A 16,954-nucleotide genomic window follows, 5' to 3' on the forward strand; every position below is an offset into this window, starting at 1 on the left:
CGCTATTTTGAAAAAGTGGGCAGCTCCCCGTTCTCAGAACCTGACTACGCTTGTGCATATAGCATGGCAATAATTCATCCGTCAGTTAGTCAACTATTTCCAATTTTCACAAACGAAACGGTTTTGCACCTCAGTCAAAGGTTTCTTCTGAGAAACCATTTTAGGCTTACTCAAAATATTTAACTAAACAGAATACCACCTCATAACGGAGCTCCACAAAAGAGGGGTGCACCATATAAAACCGGTTTCAGTGGCTCCAGACACTTTTACTAGATAACTACTTTGTCTACTAGACGCCAATCTGCTAATCGCCGTCCGGCTAAAAAACATGTGTGAGTTGACGTCGCTTCCTCGAAGGCTGTGCTCAAAAATAATGTAAAAGTAACAAATAAAAGATAAACAGTTGTCTAAAAAAAATGTTTCTTTGAATGTTTGGCGCTTTTGCGAATGTGGTGTGACTATTCTGGTGATCGCTTGCTGTGGACGCTCTAAGTTTCTTGTGCTTGTTTCAGTACAGTACAACGTCGCGGTCAGTTACGGTCGCGCCGGTGTTCGCGAGTGCAGTGCGTGACACTAATAGACATGGAAGCCAGGATGCTGGGCCCGCGGGTCCTGATGATGACTATCCTCCTGCAGATAGTGCAGATGGCCTTGGGGCAGGAGGTCAGTCCGGCCAAGGCGCAGTTCTCCTGCTATAACGACCAGAACGCTCCTCAGGTACATAACTCTTCACGCTCAAAACAAACCTCTCCACTATCTTTATTTATGTATGTGGGCGCTCCGGCAACGAATTCGAGCTGACTGGCCACTATATTGTTCTGGATATTGTATGTATAGTAAAGTAACTTTGTATTTCACTTGGATGAGATTAAAAAAATATTATATATATATATATTTTTTTTTTTTTAAAAAGAAAGACAAACATTCCCGGGTTACGAATAACCCAACAATGTTTGAATATAATATATAATAAATATAATAATATAATATAATATAATATATACATATATTGTTTTCGGGAAACGTACAGTTGAACAAAAAAACATGTTTATAATTAATTTATTAACTTTTACACTATCCAGTAAAGTTCCACTAAATGTCAATGATTTTTATTATCGTAATAAATACGTTTTTAATTTGTCAAATAGAAAAATAAACAAATTCATATCAAAATAGCACTTCTATAATCAGAATGTACACAAATTAAAATGTACACTCTAATAATCCATAAAATCAACACAGTAGTAAGTCAATAATACAATTATTTGGTCTAAGAGTGATAACCACAATCCTATCCCCATGCACTTAAATTGTAGATAATAAACTATAGGAATTAAATTTTATTCTTTTGACTAGTTCTAATTCCAGATTTATTTATCTGAAAATGTCATTTAAGGAACACGAAAATTCAACTAATCTGTAAATGTAAAAATAGGCTCACATTTTTCGAGAAGAGTCGTGTTGGGGGCTGGGACGGATTTAGGGCCAATTCATGGAAAAGTAGGTACCTACCGATGTACCAAAGGTACCACTTTCCTCAGTCATCGGTGGTAGTCCAAATGTAACAAAATATATAATTCGTCCCTGCCTCCAACACGAGTTGTGTTCACTTTAGTCGAATGTCATTAAAATCTCACATATTTATAAAACCCTTATTAAATTCTACCGACCAAAGAAATCGTATTTACGGCTTCATAGTGTTTGTGACAGCAAAGATTTTTATTAAATTTGGTATAATTTACAGCAAGTGTTCCCTACCTTTTTAAAAAATTCTCGTCAACTCTATTTTTGACTATATACCCAAAGGAATACTGATTTGATTATTGTTTTAAAATTACGTATCTCACTACAAAAAACGACATCTTTCCTTAACGGCCGAATACTCTATGAAATACCCAGAATATCCGAAGCCAAATTTCCCGAAATATTATTAATACCCTGTAACTCCCCAATTATTACCTAATTGCCTGTATCTCCCAAAACCTTCAGCTCCTTTATAACTTAATTCTTATTAACATAAAAGATAACATATTTTTTCACAATTTCAGACATTATTAGGAAATAAATTTGCAATCTCTAGTCCTGGTTATTTCATCCTAAAACCGCAGTTCAGCCAAATTTATTAAATATTGCATGAAGAAAAAAAAATACTACAAACATATCTCACCCTTTCACACTAGTAAAATCGTATTTTTTTATTTTGCAATCTAAGCGTATCTCTAATTTCAACAAAAAAAGTTGTAAGCAAAATACCAACCGCATTAATTTGTATTTACATATTTATAAACATCATCATAATCTCTTGCTGTTCGACATTTTAAGTTCTACCAGTAAATGTCAAAGAAATAATCTTATTGCTTTCTTGGCATTTAAAAATACTCTTTACTCACTTGCCCTCCTACACATACACTTATACATACATACCAGTAGCGGTTTTCTCTAAAGTGCGCTTTTGCAGTGGACCCCTATTTTAAATATGAGAAACAAAGACAAACTCACATTATAATAATATTAGCATATTCTAAACAGGGCGCCATTAAAATTCCGCTTATAAAATACACGTCACGGAAAAATATAGTCGAAGAGCAACCCGATATCGCCATGTTGTGAATCCAGAAATAAATATATAGAATCAGCACAAAATACTTCATACAAAAAAACCAACACAGCACAATCCTCCTAACTGCGAAATCCAATAAATTACGCTAAACCAAGACTATCTTTGTGCGCCGCGATTGGCATTTCGATGGAAGCGATGGTGGAATGGTTGATGCCACGTGACCTCCGGAGTTTGACAAGTGTCACCTAGATTGCCGATTACCTTGCAACTTGTTGAAATTTAAATGTAATTTTACGTTATCGGAGGTCTTAGTAAATTTAGTTCGTTTTTATTTTCTTGTTTCTACATTTCTCCAATCATTTGCTTTTAATGGTATTTCTAAATCTACTAGTAAAACAGACCTTAATGTAGTATGCTTTTGTTTTCGTATTCAAAATTCAACCTTTTTTATTTAAAATGTTATACTATTAAGCTGCCAAAGTTAACTAAGTTATGCAATATTTTGTTGCGTTTTACCTTGTATAGTTTCGGCTTTTTATTAGAAAGCAGTTGCATATATTGATTTCTCCAAGTTATTCATACTAGGTATCGCTATGATATTGTACAATGGCGAAATATGGTTTTGTTTACATAAAATAATAAAACGAGATGATAGAGTCATAAAATTTAAAAAAAAAAATTCCGTAAAATTCGATGAAATTAAAATATAAATCTTGCCTTGAATTTCTGAACCCTCTGTGAAAAAGATCACGAACTTCCACTGATACCTATCATTGTATTATGTACCTATAATATGTATCCAGTATATCACTATTAACTTATTGACGCTTATAAACTTCATTGTAATTTTATCAATGAAGAAAATCGTAAAGTTGTCATATTACCGAGAGAGATACGTGAGAGTTTTATTATCAATGAAATATGAAATAGACGAGATACACATGAAACAAAAAGGTAACGGTTGAAACTGTTGATAACGTATTAACAAAACTATTATTAAATTAATTTAACTTCACCATCTTCCTCTTCCTCGTCTCCCTCCCTCCACAACCTTCAGCCACACAAGGGGATGCCATAGACTCGCTGGCTCCTGATGGATGGGAACTGTCTGAAAATAATATATATATATATATATGTCTCAATATAGTAATAAACTCTAATAGTAGAGGCATTTGTATAAATAGCTTAATTTATGGTAGAGGCATTTGTCTCAATAGCTCAATTTATGTTAGAAGCATTGCCCCGGTAAGACAGAGATGTAATGGTAATTTATAATTCATAAGTAAGTTCGATTCCACTCATAAAATTCCGTAAATTAAAATTAAAATGAACAATTTTGTACAGGTATCTTCTTGGCTGGTTAACAATTTATAATCCAACAAGCAATTTGCAATTGTTTACTTGTGTAATATCAACAAGTCGTCATTGTTTAATGTTTCGATGATTTATTTGTTTTTCTTATCATTTGAACAAGCGCATGTGATATCATAATAACCGTTTCCTGTAATGTCTCCTCAAATTTAACTTTCCTAACTAATAGTAAAATCTGAAATCAACGCCGAATATTTATTTTCAACCATTTAAGTATGTATTTCATTTTTAAATACATCTATTTCAATTTCACTTTTGTTTTCTATAGTGAATGAATGCAAATCTTGGAAGCGGAAATCAACCCACTTCCGACCGAGCTGAAACTCGACAGATAGACTCGTAGTCGCTGACAATGCATTCTATCAACTTTTATTAATTAATTCTTGGCTAATTTCTATAGCGCCGCTTTTGTGAGACATCACCTCAGGGGCGCTTTACAGTTGATGCAGGTATTACAAAAAATATAAATATTACAAAAAGAAAGTGAAGTTAAGTTAAGTAAAATAAAGTACAGGAACAGGTAACACGAATATAGAAAATGGAGACTCTTGGTGAAAATCTCCTACACACTCGCGGCCAAAACGCGACTCGGTATATTATACGCACTTAATCGGACGACGTTACAGTAAGCTGAAAATGTTGCTTGTGTTGTGATGGAGGACTTAGCCAGCCGAGGAATTGAATACACTACGCCTGGGTGGGACCCAAACGCGATGTCAACTCGGCCACCGACCGGTCAATACCATATTCAACGGTTTGAATATCTGGAAATAATGCAGGGCTGATCGTAAGCCTAATGACTAGATGTTTGGACATGTTCAGACGATATAGGTCAATTAAATAACAACGTAAATTAATAAAGTACTTTGCCGTTTTTTTCTAACGAAAGAATTACAAATACGTAATTAATTTTTCGGCTCGGAAAATGTATAGAAATTATCTTTAAAATATATATTTTTAGAGCTTAAAAAAACAAACATACAAACTTATATATTATGTTATAAATCGGTAGAAATTCAGAATTAGGATCATTATCATCATCAAAATAAATGTGAAGAGTAGGTATGTGTGAGACGATCTATGAATGTGATAGAAGCAATAGGTGTGCGCCAATACCTACTCTCTGCCTACCCCTGTTGTAAATGGTGCAATGGTTAGAAGATAACTCTGATCCTTTGTTATGAAGTCGGATGTTCATTCCTGGTTTTTCCTTTCCTTGCTACATATTACAAACAAAGGGTTTACATTCTTGGAATTGGTTGAAAACAGAATCAGTACTCACCGATTCGTAATATTCTGCAGCCAGATGGTATTCACTTATGACATAAGTGACTTGTGGTTTTTCCTTTATCGTTCTCCCTCAAGTAAATTACAGAAATAAAAGTACATTTTAAACTTAGCCCTTTAACTACAGAAATATGTTATTTGTTTATTTATATTATTTAATTATATTGATTTAACACTTCGTTTCTACTTCTTCGCTGTAAACAAAATCTGTTTAAGATGGAAATAAAAATGTAACACAAGTGTAATATACAGTTTTCAATTCACACAATGGATCCAGACGAATAAACTGCATTACTGCCTTCACGCAATAATATCTAAATATCGATTGCCTGGCTATTGAGCTTTGAAATATCCATTATCCAAATCAAAACAAGGCTTAATAATGTTTGTTTCATGGTTTTGAAATAATCAACTGCCTCGCCCGGTAGAAAGTTTGGGGTCTAAAGTCCCCAAATTGCTGCCATATTCCTTTTGTAAATATTTTTTAACAAAATTCTGAATTGTTTGCATGATAACTCAATACAATGTCAATTCAACACAACTTTGAAACGTGATATAAAGTCACTAAAAAAAACTAACATATTTTACGGAAGATATGTTTATGTTTTCTACAGGGCGATGAAGTTGATTATTTCAAAACCATGAAACTAACAAAACAATGAACTAACAAAAGGTCCAGCTGGACCTGTGGTTCGCAGTGTTGGGAAGAACACGACTTACTATGAGGTACTCAAATATTGAATTGAACTGTTGAGGTATGTGTCCCACGTCAAATGAAGTGATGTGTGAAAGAGCCAATCTTGTACAGCTGAAGTATATTTTCCCTCAGAATATTTAAGAATCCTGGTGGGTGAGGTATTTTCGTTTCCTTGGGGGAGGGATGGCTAGAGAATTTCAAAGAATATTTTCCTTAGCTACTTATAATTTATAATATCTTCGTACCCACAAGTTTGTGGTGTAGACCCATAGCCTGCAACATTGGTAGCCTTAGTAAGTACGACCATGATCGTTAGTTCCAGATAAATATAGGCAAAAACTTCCAAGTGGCCCATTCTTCACTCCCCATTTTATTTCACTATTTTACGTTAAGGTAATAACTCTTACATGTAACATATTATATAGGTTATATATATCGTACTAGAATACATTTTCAAAAGATAAAAGATTAATTATGGAATCCAATAGTTTTTTTTTTGTAATATGTTTTTGTCTTTATTAATATTGTTATCAAATGAGCCATTACTCATTACTAGCCAAACATGAATAAAATAATGATTACTTAGCAAGGCTTCTAAAATAATAATATCACTGAAATTGTTAGCTACTGCGAGCGTGGAGGTATTCGTTAGTAACTAGTAGATAATAAAAGTATAGTAAAGGTTCCCATCCACAGTTTCCGCGATGAATCCAAAAGCGGAGTCCGTAGATAGGGACGTACTAATGAAGATCGACATGTGTCGATCCGTTAAATACATAACGAGCAATTTTGGGAGTGTTATTTCAGTAGACAATAGGCACTCCCATCGCAAAGGAATAAGGTTAATTATTTTTAAACCCGGTCCAACAAAACACGACTAGGCAAATAATCGATAGAAATACTCGTAGTTCTAGTTTTGTTTAACTACTTTTTAACATTGTTTGTACAGAGAGAAAAGAAATAATGAAATTTAACTTAAAAGATTTGAAATTGTAGGTATAATAATAGAGTTTAGTGTAAAGTAGATAATATAAGGAATGTTGGATGAGCCGTCATCGTTATTGTTTATTATTCCTCATGAACATTACATTTTACCTACGCACTTGGAGGAATCCATTATTATTTCACAAAGCCTACGCTTTACGGAATGATGGGTACAAGTAGATAGTAATGTTACCATTTGCCATATTGGCGGGTTGCTGAATCTGGTCTAATTGGCTTATGAGATAGCCCAGCAATTGTTGTTCTAATTTATTACAAGGGCCGTTGGAGGTGGAAGGAGGAGTGATGCTTATCTCCAGCATGCGCATACCTAAATGAACCGTTGTCTCCGTCCTAAAAAATGTTCGGAGATAAAACATTGAAGTTCTTCCCGAGTGATGACTTTGAAAGCAAAGCTTTTTTTAAATTTACACTTTTCTACTTTGTCTACTTATTTACCTGTCTTCATTTGATTTACCTACTACTCCAGTAGTTTTTGTTTATTAATATAATATGCATGTTTCATTTTTATTGTTTACATTCAAAATGAAGTCGCAGGCTACTTGCTATAACCAAAACCTCCCAGATCACAAGGCAGGGATACTGAATCAAATCAGCCTCGTAACTTGTATGGGAACCTTCGAAAATTGTATATATATATTTTTTAATTTACTAAAGCATTTTAAGATGTTTTAATAAATTAGAATAAATAGAAAAAAAAATACATGAAAATTTTTGTAAAATCTCATACAAGTTGTGAAAGGCTGCTGTGAATGAGTATCCGGGCCTTGTGATCTATGAGGTTTTGCTATAACATGGCGCAAGCTGCATAGCAAGTAAGGAAAAAAAGTAATATTCCATTCCATACCCAATTTTGAATGTATATGCAATTTTTAGAAAAATTATAAATTTTTTTTATAGTGATGTTTTTGGGTATTATCCGTGTTGCGCTGCCTCCTTCCTTAGCAAACGTTTCGGACAGCGTTACAGTGTCCGTCATCAGGTAGAAACACTGTAATGCTGTCCAAAACGTTGGCTAAAGAAGAAAATAGCGCAACACGACATAATGTTAAAAAAATAAATCACTATATTAATTTTGGCCATGATAATCTCAAATCACATCTCTTGTTTTATTTAATTGTGAAAATGTTGTTTAATGATATTATATTTTTGATTATTATTCAACTGATTCCTTGACTGTTTATTATTGGTAAAATGTAAGTAATTAATATGAATTGATTACTTACATTTTACGAATGAAAAATTCTCAAGACAATTATTATCAACTCAACAAGTAATTGCTACCACCCCTTTCCCACCTCAAATATTGAACATTAAATTTTCGGGGAAAGGTGCAGACACTCTCAGTATCGCCCTGGTGAAAGACCACCATTCATAAACGAAACTTTAATTGCTTGAAATGGATTTAGCGGCGTTTGGAGACCAGATTTAAAAAATCAGGTATTTCCCAACTCTCTTTCCCATTTCCTTCAGCCTCAAAACGTACCCCAATTGTGAATGCCATTGTCACACGGGCTCTGGACAATTGGGTCTTTCTTGGGTTGTGGGGTATTCAAATAAATAAAAAAAAAACGTTCTTAGGTCATTGGAAAAAATTGAGCTTTTAGATACCGATCAGGTTCGGTTCTACAACTTGCTTACTTATAAGCTTCTTAAATTAATTACCAAACCTTGGATATTGAATATATACTGTTTGGTGGAAATAACACTTAAAATTCCACTCATTTTCAGTTGGGAATACGATGTAGAAAACCTGTCTTCTGATTTGGTTGCATATATTTGTCTTTCTGGAAATGAATTTCCACACTTTTAATGCCATTGAGATGGAAAAAGTTATAGCTAAACAGTAGATGGTTACGATTAACTAAATGGACTGCGTAAATCTGCGTACTCAAGATTCTATGACCGTGGGTAGAGATATATTGGAATTGTAGTTTAATTTATACGAGTCATACGTATATCCTATGAAGCGTTGAATCACTTTTGGGAAACAGATTCTGTGAAAAAACTGTGATTTGGATTAACCTTTCAACTTGCGCATATCAACACATTATAAGGATTGGGAGCAAATGCTTTAACTGGGGTAAACGAGTGTTCAATTCTGATTGCTTTCCGCGGGCAGATAACTCATAGAATAAACAGGAACGTGGTTAATCTACGTCACTCAGTGATTATTTTCGATCCGAGCATTCGATTTTTAAAAACTTTTTCCATTGTTTTCGGCACATAAAGGGTGAAAAAAATTTAAAGAGCTGGATATTAACTACCTAGAGACAGATTTTTTTCAAATTTGACCCAAAAAATTCCAGCGTCAGGCTCGATTTACTCGAAACCTACCGCTCAAATCAAAAAAAATTATACGACGAAGTCGACTCCGAATGTGTAGTAGATTCTCCAGTTTCCCGCGAGTAGGTACTGCGAGTTTCCGGACACAATTTTAATGTAGTATGATCTTTTATAGGTGTGTTGAATTGTCATTTTGAGGAGTTATCATGGAACCGTCATTGAGATGACATTTTACTCTGCGATAGAATAATTATAATATTATATAACCGAACGGAACGGTATCAATGTATTGTGTACCGACACACTGCATTATGTTATTTGAAAACTTCCTTTGCCCCGTTTAACGCTTGCTTGGTACACCTAGAGCAATTATTGTTTTCTGCCATGCTTTATATATATATAAAAAAATAAAAAATAAAATAAATAATATATATACCTATATACATATATACCAATAGAAATTTATATTTACACTTCTCGCGAAACACGAAGCCTAATTCTTCGCATAATAATTAACCTCACTAGGACTAAAATAACTTGTAAATAGGTTAACACTTATTTGAGTGAATATTAAACGTACAAAAAAAAATATATAATTAAAAAAAAGGAATAAGTGTAAATTACATTTTAAAGAAACTCGTGTTATCAACGCAAAGTAGATTAAGTTAGTGTAAATGGGCAGTAGTCACTATTTTAGACTTGTATTTCTTTATACTGCACATATACAAATGTAGATACTCGTATGTTGCCGAGCTGAGACCAAACTGCATTGACACCGTCTATCAAAACGGCGAAGCTAATGAAAATGACACTTCGCAGCCATATAAATTTTACACAACTGATAAACAACCATATATGGTTTATCAGTTGTGTACATCTATAAACACATTTATTAGTGAGGGGCTTTGTGTGTAGGAAGAAATAAAGGTGGGGCGCCAATCCCTGTGCGTATATTCGATTTGCAATAGAATGGATGTTGGATTTTGGGACCTATTATGCTCGCGGTATCATATCGGGTTTTCCAATAAGAGGTTTTATTTTGATATTCAAAGAAAAATGCCATTTTTTAATATAAATGATTGAATATTTATTTCATTATAAAGAGAAAGGTATGCCGTTAATAGTGAAAAATAACATCAGTCAAATGACCACCACGACCACGCCTACAGGACCATATCCTTTTCATGAAATTTTCCATAACCAAATCGCAAAGTGGCTGTCTTATGTAATCGATAGCCTCACGAATTCCATCTTTGAGGTCTTGAATCGACGCTGGGCTGTTGGCGTAGACCTTCTCAATCACGTGGCCCCAAAGGAAGAAGTCGCAAAGTGTTAAATTACAAGATCTTGGTGGCCAATTGTGATCACCTTTTCGAGAGATAATACGGTGCGCCAACTTTGCCCGTAAAAGATCAATGATTTAGTTGCTTGTGTGGTACGTAGCGCCGTCTTGTTGAAAATAAACGTTGTCCAGATCAATACCATCCAATTCCAGCCAAAAAAAATCATTTTATGGTCGGAATTAAATACACATAACACCTCTTATTGGAAAACCCTATAGTTCATGACTGTTCTCCCGTGTTTCAATTATCTATTTATTTATTTTATTTATATACGTAGGTACATTGTATAGTAATAGGATATTTTCACGGTCTTTTTACACTCATAAAAAAATGAACGATAGTGAAGGTATTTTTATTTTATTTTTATGTTGAGGAATAAATTGTCTATAATGATTTAAAATGTGTCATTTTCGATTTGCCGCCAAAACGACACGTTCGTTTTTAATCGAGAATTCGGTGGTGACAGCCGTCCTACAAGACTTTGGTGTTTTATATGTCATAATTAACTAGAACACTTTACAATAACATTTCTTATTAAATACACACATTGGAAGACAGGCGTAAAATAAACGACTTAACTTTTTTATCAAAATTCTAAACTCTAAATTCGACTGTTGCGAACTTCTGCAACTCATAAACTTACGAATATCTACAATTATTTTTTTATATATTAACTCCACACAGGAGGCCCTGAAGAAAATAATTGCCCTCAGGGCCTATGTCATCTTTGGGGATGCTGTGTGGAGAGGAAGGAGTGAACATGGGTCTTGAAGAGTCCCATGTTGTAGGAGGGAGGAAACACAGAGGCCGGCAGTTCGTTCCACAGCCGAGCTGTTGAACTTAAGAACGAATCGCAGAAGCGACCCGTTCTCATGTAACAAATGTCAACCGTGTACAAATGTTGGGCGCGCGTTTGGCGTGTATCCCGACTACGCACCGGTGCCGAACGGATCAATGACGCTAGTTCCTCAGAGCATCTTCCATTGTAATACCGATAGAACAAGGACAGCATACCTACCTGACGCCTGTGCTCTAAAGATTGCAGTCCGTTTGTTAAGATTGGGGAATCTATCAAACGGACCGCCCGTTTTTGCACAGAGTCAAGGGTTTAATAACAATACCAATAACAATACGACAAAATACACTATTCCACTGCAACACACATAAGCGCAATTACATTGCGAACTCCCCAATACAACGGTTTCACACTATGGAAAACCAATACTTAGGTGATGTCGATATATTTAATATTAACTTTGTGAATTTTGTGTATTACGTAAAAGACTTATTTCAAAACTATTCCTAAATGGAAGTTATATTTTTGTAAACCAGTCTAATCGCTGTATTTTTTAATTTATATTCTTGTTATTTTTAATTTTGTTTCTTGCATATATGTATTATTTTTTAATGTAATTTTATTATTTCTTTCTCATGTTTCAAAACTGTATATCATTAAAATTGTACCACCCACATGTAAAAGCCCTCTGGGCGTTAAATAAATAAATAAAAAATAATGACGTCTTAGCCAGTTGGAACCGTTACGGAATGTGCGGTTTTAGATTGTTTTTAAAATCATTGATTTGAATCAAAATAAAAATAATATACACTTTATTGAGTTTGTGAAGTAGTATAGTATATGTTATGTAGATGTTATGCCTCACTAGGAGAACCTGTGCTGAGGTGTGCACGTTTTTGTGATAAGAGTGATGAGTATTGACGTATCAAGCGCGAAAGTTTTTTAAATTTTATTTTGAATAATATTATAAGAAAAAAAAGCCAACAACGGAAACTGTGACAGATAATGTTAGCCATAATCGTAATTTTTTTTAAAGTTTTTTCTTTTTTGCGTTCATACATTTTCTGTGAAACTTTTTTTTTTAGTTTACGCTTATATTTCTTCGAAAGGAATTATCGTTTTTTTTATGCTACCAATGGAGAAGGTGGTAAAAGCTTCAATTTATCAAAGAATTATTTTTTGGTATCCATAATGTAAACCAATTCGAAGTTAAGAGGAAGCTCCAAGCCAAAAATGTTTATATTCTGGGTATACCTTATATTGTAGGTGATAGGCATTAAAATCGCTTGACAAACGGAGTCTAGAAACGTTCTATTTCAAGCACAAAACTGTTTTTATTTATTTTATAAATAATTTTATTAGAAAGCAAAAAAGTTAATCAAGTGAAACTGTAACAGATAATCTTAGCTATAATACCGTATTTTTTTAAAGTTGTTTCCTCTACGCGTTCATACATTTCTATTGAATGAATATTTTCTTTGTAGTTAACATTTATATTTTTTATTGAGTTATTTATTTTTTTATTTGTATTCTACTCAAGCGAAACGATAGGAAAAATCTCTTTTTATCTAAAAAATATTTTTTGGTCTTCATAATGTATACCAATTCGTTATAAAGATTAATCAAAATAGTGATTTAGCATTAAGCTTCGCCTAGTATGACTTATGAAGTAGTCATTGTGCTTTGGTTCTAGAAAGTATAGTAGTTTCCTCCACCATACAACATTAAGCTTCGCCTGGTATGACTTATGAAGTAGTCATTGTGCTTTGGTTCTAGAAAGTATAGTAGTTTCCTCCACCACACTTTAACATTAATCTTCGCCTAGTATGACTTATGAAGTAGTCATTGTGCTTAGGTTCTAGAAAGTATAGTAGTTTCCTCCACCATACTTTAAAATTAATCTTCGCCTAGTATGACTTATGAAGTAGTCATTGTGCTTAGGTTCTAGAAAGTATAGTAGTTTCCTCCACCATACTTTAACATTAAGCTTATATGACTTATGAAGTAGTCATTGTGCTTTGGTTCTAGAAAGTATAGTAGTTTCCTCCACCATACAACATTAAGCTTCGCCTGGTATGACTTATGAAGTAGTCATTGTGCTTTGGTTCTAGAAAGTATAGTAGTTTCCTCCACCATACTTTAACATTAATCTTCGCCTAGTATGACTTATGACGTAGTCATTGTGCTTTGGTTCTAGAAAGTATAGTAGTTTCCTCCACCATACTTTAACATTAAGCTTATATGACTTATGAAGTAGTCATTGTGCTTTGGTTCTAGAAAGTATAGTAGTTTCCTCCACCATACAACATTAAGCTTCGCCTGGTATGACTTATGAAGTAGTCATTGTGCTTTGGTTCTAGAAAGTATAGTAGTTTCCTCCACCATACAACATTAAGCTTCGCCTGGTATGACTTATGAAGTAGTACCTACCGCATCGCGCCCTGGTTGTATAAAGTTTAGTAGATTCTTCCACCATACTTAATAATTTAACATTTTGAGTGCTTATCGTTGTTCCCACTAGAGTAGAGTAACGATTGCCTTATCTGTGCCGGTTGTTTTTTCGTTTAATTCATACGAATGAGTTAAATGTATACGGATGTAATCGTTAGATAAAAAGGTCATGATTTTGAGCGGTACAGCTCAATGAGAGTCTCAATTATATGAAGAATGATCTAATTGTTACAATTTTTTGTGGTTTTTCGTAGGTACTATAATAAACAGTGATGCATACAATAAAATTCACATTTTTGTGAACTTTATAATATTTAATATTTACTGGAATTATTGTGGTTACGAATAACACCGCGGGAAATATTTATAAGCAAAAAAATTATAAGTATAATTAATTTAAATAGTACATAAGTCCACTTTATATTTATCGGTGACCTGATAACTCAACCAAATAACAATTCAACACACTTTTAAAAACGATTTTTGAAAAGTTATGAAAGTATTAAAAAAAAAACTAGGTCAAATAGGTTAGGTTTAAAGGTTATTTTTTACAACACTTTTTGAATTGCCGTTGTATTGAGCTATCGTGGAACCCTTTTATTTCCTTAAAAACTCATCATCCCCAATGATGACATAGAAAATAATTCCCCTCATGAGTGGGGTTAATGTGAAAAAGCTTTTAGAATTAGGGAAAATCTTAATATTTGATTTGTTTCAGAGATGCCTACCGGAGTTCGAGAACGCCGCTTTCGGAGTGTTGGTGGACGCGACCAACACGTGCGGCGACAATGGCGAGATCCGCTACTGCATCCAGACCGGCACTTCCACGCGCAAGTCCTGTGACACGTGCCAGCGGGGCCAGTTCCAGAGCTACTTCCTCACCGACCTGCATCATGAGCAGGACAACCAGACGTGGTGGCAGTCCGAGACTATGAATGAGGGCATTCAATACACCAACCAGGTCAACCTGACCCTCAATTTAGGTGAGATCTTGCTTAACACACTATGAGCGGGAATGGTATTTTAACCCGCGCGGCCGACTGGTGCTTATCGGCGGGACGGGTAAAAATACCCTTTGCGCCGGCTCCACTTCAAAGGCGAGGAAGGAAAATTATTATTATTATTTCGCGTGACTATTTAATCTAAACGCTTGAAGACATTACAAACTACACACACATATAACAAAAAAAAGATAAGCCGTTGTTTCTTTTATGTACACATGTGTGTACATAAAAGAGTATGTCTCTTGCAATAATTAGGCAATTTTATCGTGTTAAATTTCAAAGATTGTTTGTTAGTTGTACTGGGAATATGAGTACCTATTATATTTTTATGACGTGTTATAAATTCATTGGACCTCTCTTATGAGATAATCCCGAGGATGTTATTACAATAATCATTTCCTGAATGACTTTTCCCGGCACTTGTTACTTGTGAAGATAGAGTTAATATACACGTGCTTTAGTTATGATATACAGAGTTACAAAACAGACGTGTTTTTTTAGTGGAATTTATTTAATTGATATTTTCTTTTACCCTTCAAAAATGTCTTCAGATAATAACGAAAGTCATGAGGAAATATTCGCTGATAATTTGTCTGCCCATTCTGGTGAAGATTTAGCTGAAGCGAAATATTTTTGCGATATTCGCGAAAAACACCCGCTATAGGCTAGAGTCTATTGTTTGAAGCGCCCGACTACAATGTGTTAAGTCAAATGTAGATACTTTTCAAATGGCCCTCAACAGCTACTTCATTACCTTGTACCACGAGCTGGTCAACCAGCACTCCGATATTATGAACGAGAACATTCAGAACACTAACCTGGTAAACCGGGGCGTATATTTAGGTTGAGATCTTGCTTTTAGTATTCTGTTGCTTCCACATGGAACCCTAACAGTAGTTTCCAAAGGGCAGTTCTAGGGTTACTTTATCACCGTGCATCATCAGCATACTACGAACGAGGATATTCAGTGCACCAACCAGGTCAATTGGATCCTCAATTTAGATGAGATGTTATTTTTATTTTGCTACTTCCACCTGCAAGTCAAAGATTTTAGGAAATACCAAAGGGCAGTTCTAGGGCTAAAACCTATGAAAAAACCCTTTCTATTATAAAGTACGGTATTAAGGTAAGTACATACTTGAAGGTATTGACCGTTTCATAAGAAAAATAATTCTCAAATTGTATTAGATATTAGTGAAGTCATGTGTTTTCGGACTATATGAATTATTATTATTATTACTATTATTAATACACGACTTAAAAGCTCACAAAGTACCGACTTCGACATCATCTGCTAACGGAATTCTCATGAATGCTTTTTTTCACCTAACACATGTTGCACGCTGTCTCTTGAATTACAAAAACTGTTCATTGAAAACCTTCCAGTTCGAGACAGTGTCACATTTCTACACATGTGTATTGAGATTCGGATGAAGTCATTTACATACATATTTTCATTCAATTAAAACTTCACTGTGATTTGGTCGTCGCTATCTTTCCATATACGGACTGAAATTTTCGTTACTATTTCGCGAAGTTTTAAAATGATTGAATTCTTTGTTGGTAAATTGGCATAACGAGTAATTTTTTTTACAAAATAACGAATATTTACTATGGGTTAAGTATGGTTAGACTTATCGTACTACTATACTGAGGCCAACTTCCATCTCCGAACATTCTGACGATTGTATAAGAGTTACAGTTCGAGTTGGAAGGTTGGAGTTCAAGTTGGCCCGGGATCGTTCCGTAGACAATAAACCACAACCGAATCAAAGTAGTTGGCCCAACTCGCACTAAATAGTCTGGGATCGGAAGGCAATTGAATAATCGAGATAGATGTGCCGTTTATAAAATAATATTATTCCGGGAGTGTGGTATAAAGATTTTTGAAATTATTATTTTTTGAGATTTATGAAGCGAAACCAATATTATGGATCCTGACGCATTGCCTGCATAAAAAGAAAGTGTCTTTGTATGATTATCAATTATTATATTACACTCGTACAAGATTTGCCTTCGTGATTTTATCAACGTCTTATTTATCAAAAACTTACAACTTACAATTATAATTTAATCGTCTGTATAGTTCTACATAGTAATTATTGTAGACAATTGATTAATTAATTAGTTAATTAAAGCCATCGCTTCCACGTCTAC

At 34.2% G+C, this 16,954-nt stretch overlaps 1 protein-coding gene across 1 annotated transcript in view; it reads left to right on the top strand.

Moving 5' to 3' along the window:
- The first annotated feature begins 488 nt into the window (after positions 1-488).
- The window catches only part of LanB2 (laminin subunit gamma-1), a 68,504-nt gene continuing 52,038 nt past the window's right edge, over positions 489-16,954 (top strand). Inside the window, exons 1-2 of the mRNA XM_089646125.1 lie at positions 489-717; positions 14,512-14,776. Coding sequence (XP_089502251.1) covers positions 583-717; positions 14,512-14,776 — 400 coding nt within the window. The 5' untranslated portion in view covers positions 489-582. The remainder of the gene's footprint in view (positions 718-14,511; positions 14,777-16,954) is intronic.

This window comes from Hesperophylax consimilis, chromosome 23, assembly GCF_061612785.1.
Source record: "Hesperophylax consimilis isolate HC1 chromosome 23, BYU_Hcon_1.0, whole genome shotgun sequence".
Classification (NCBI taxonomy): Eukaryota; Metazoa; Arthropoda; class Insecta; order Trichoptera; family Limnephilidae; genus Hesperophylax; species Hesperophylax consimilis.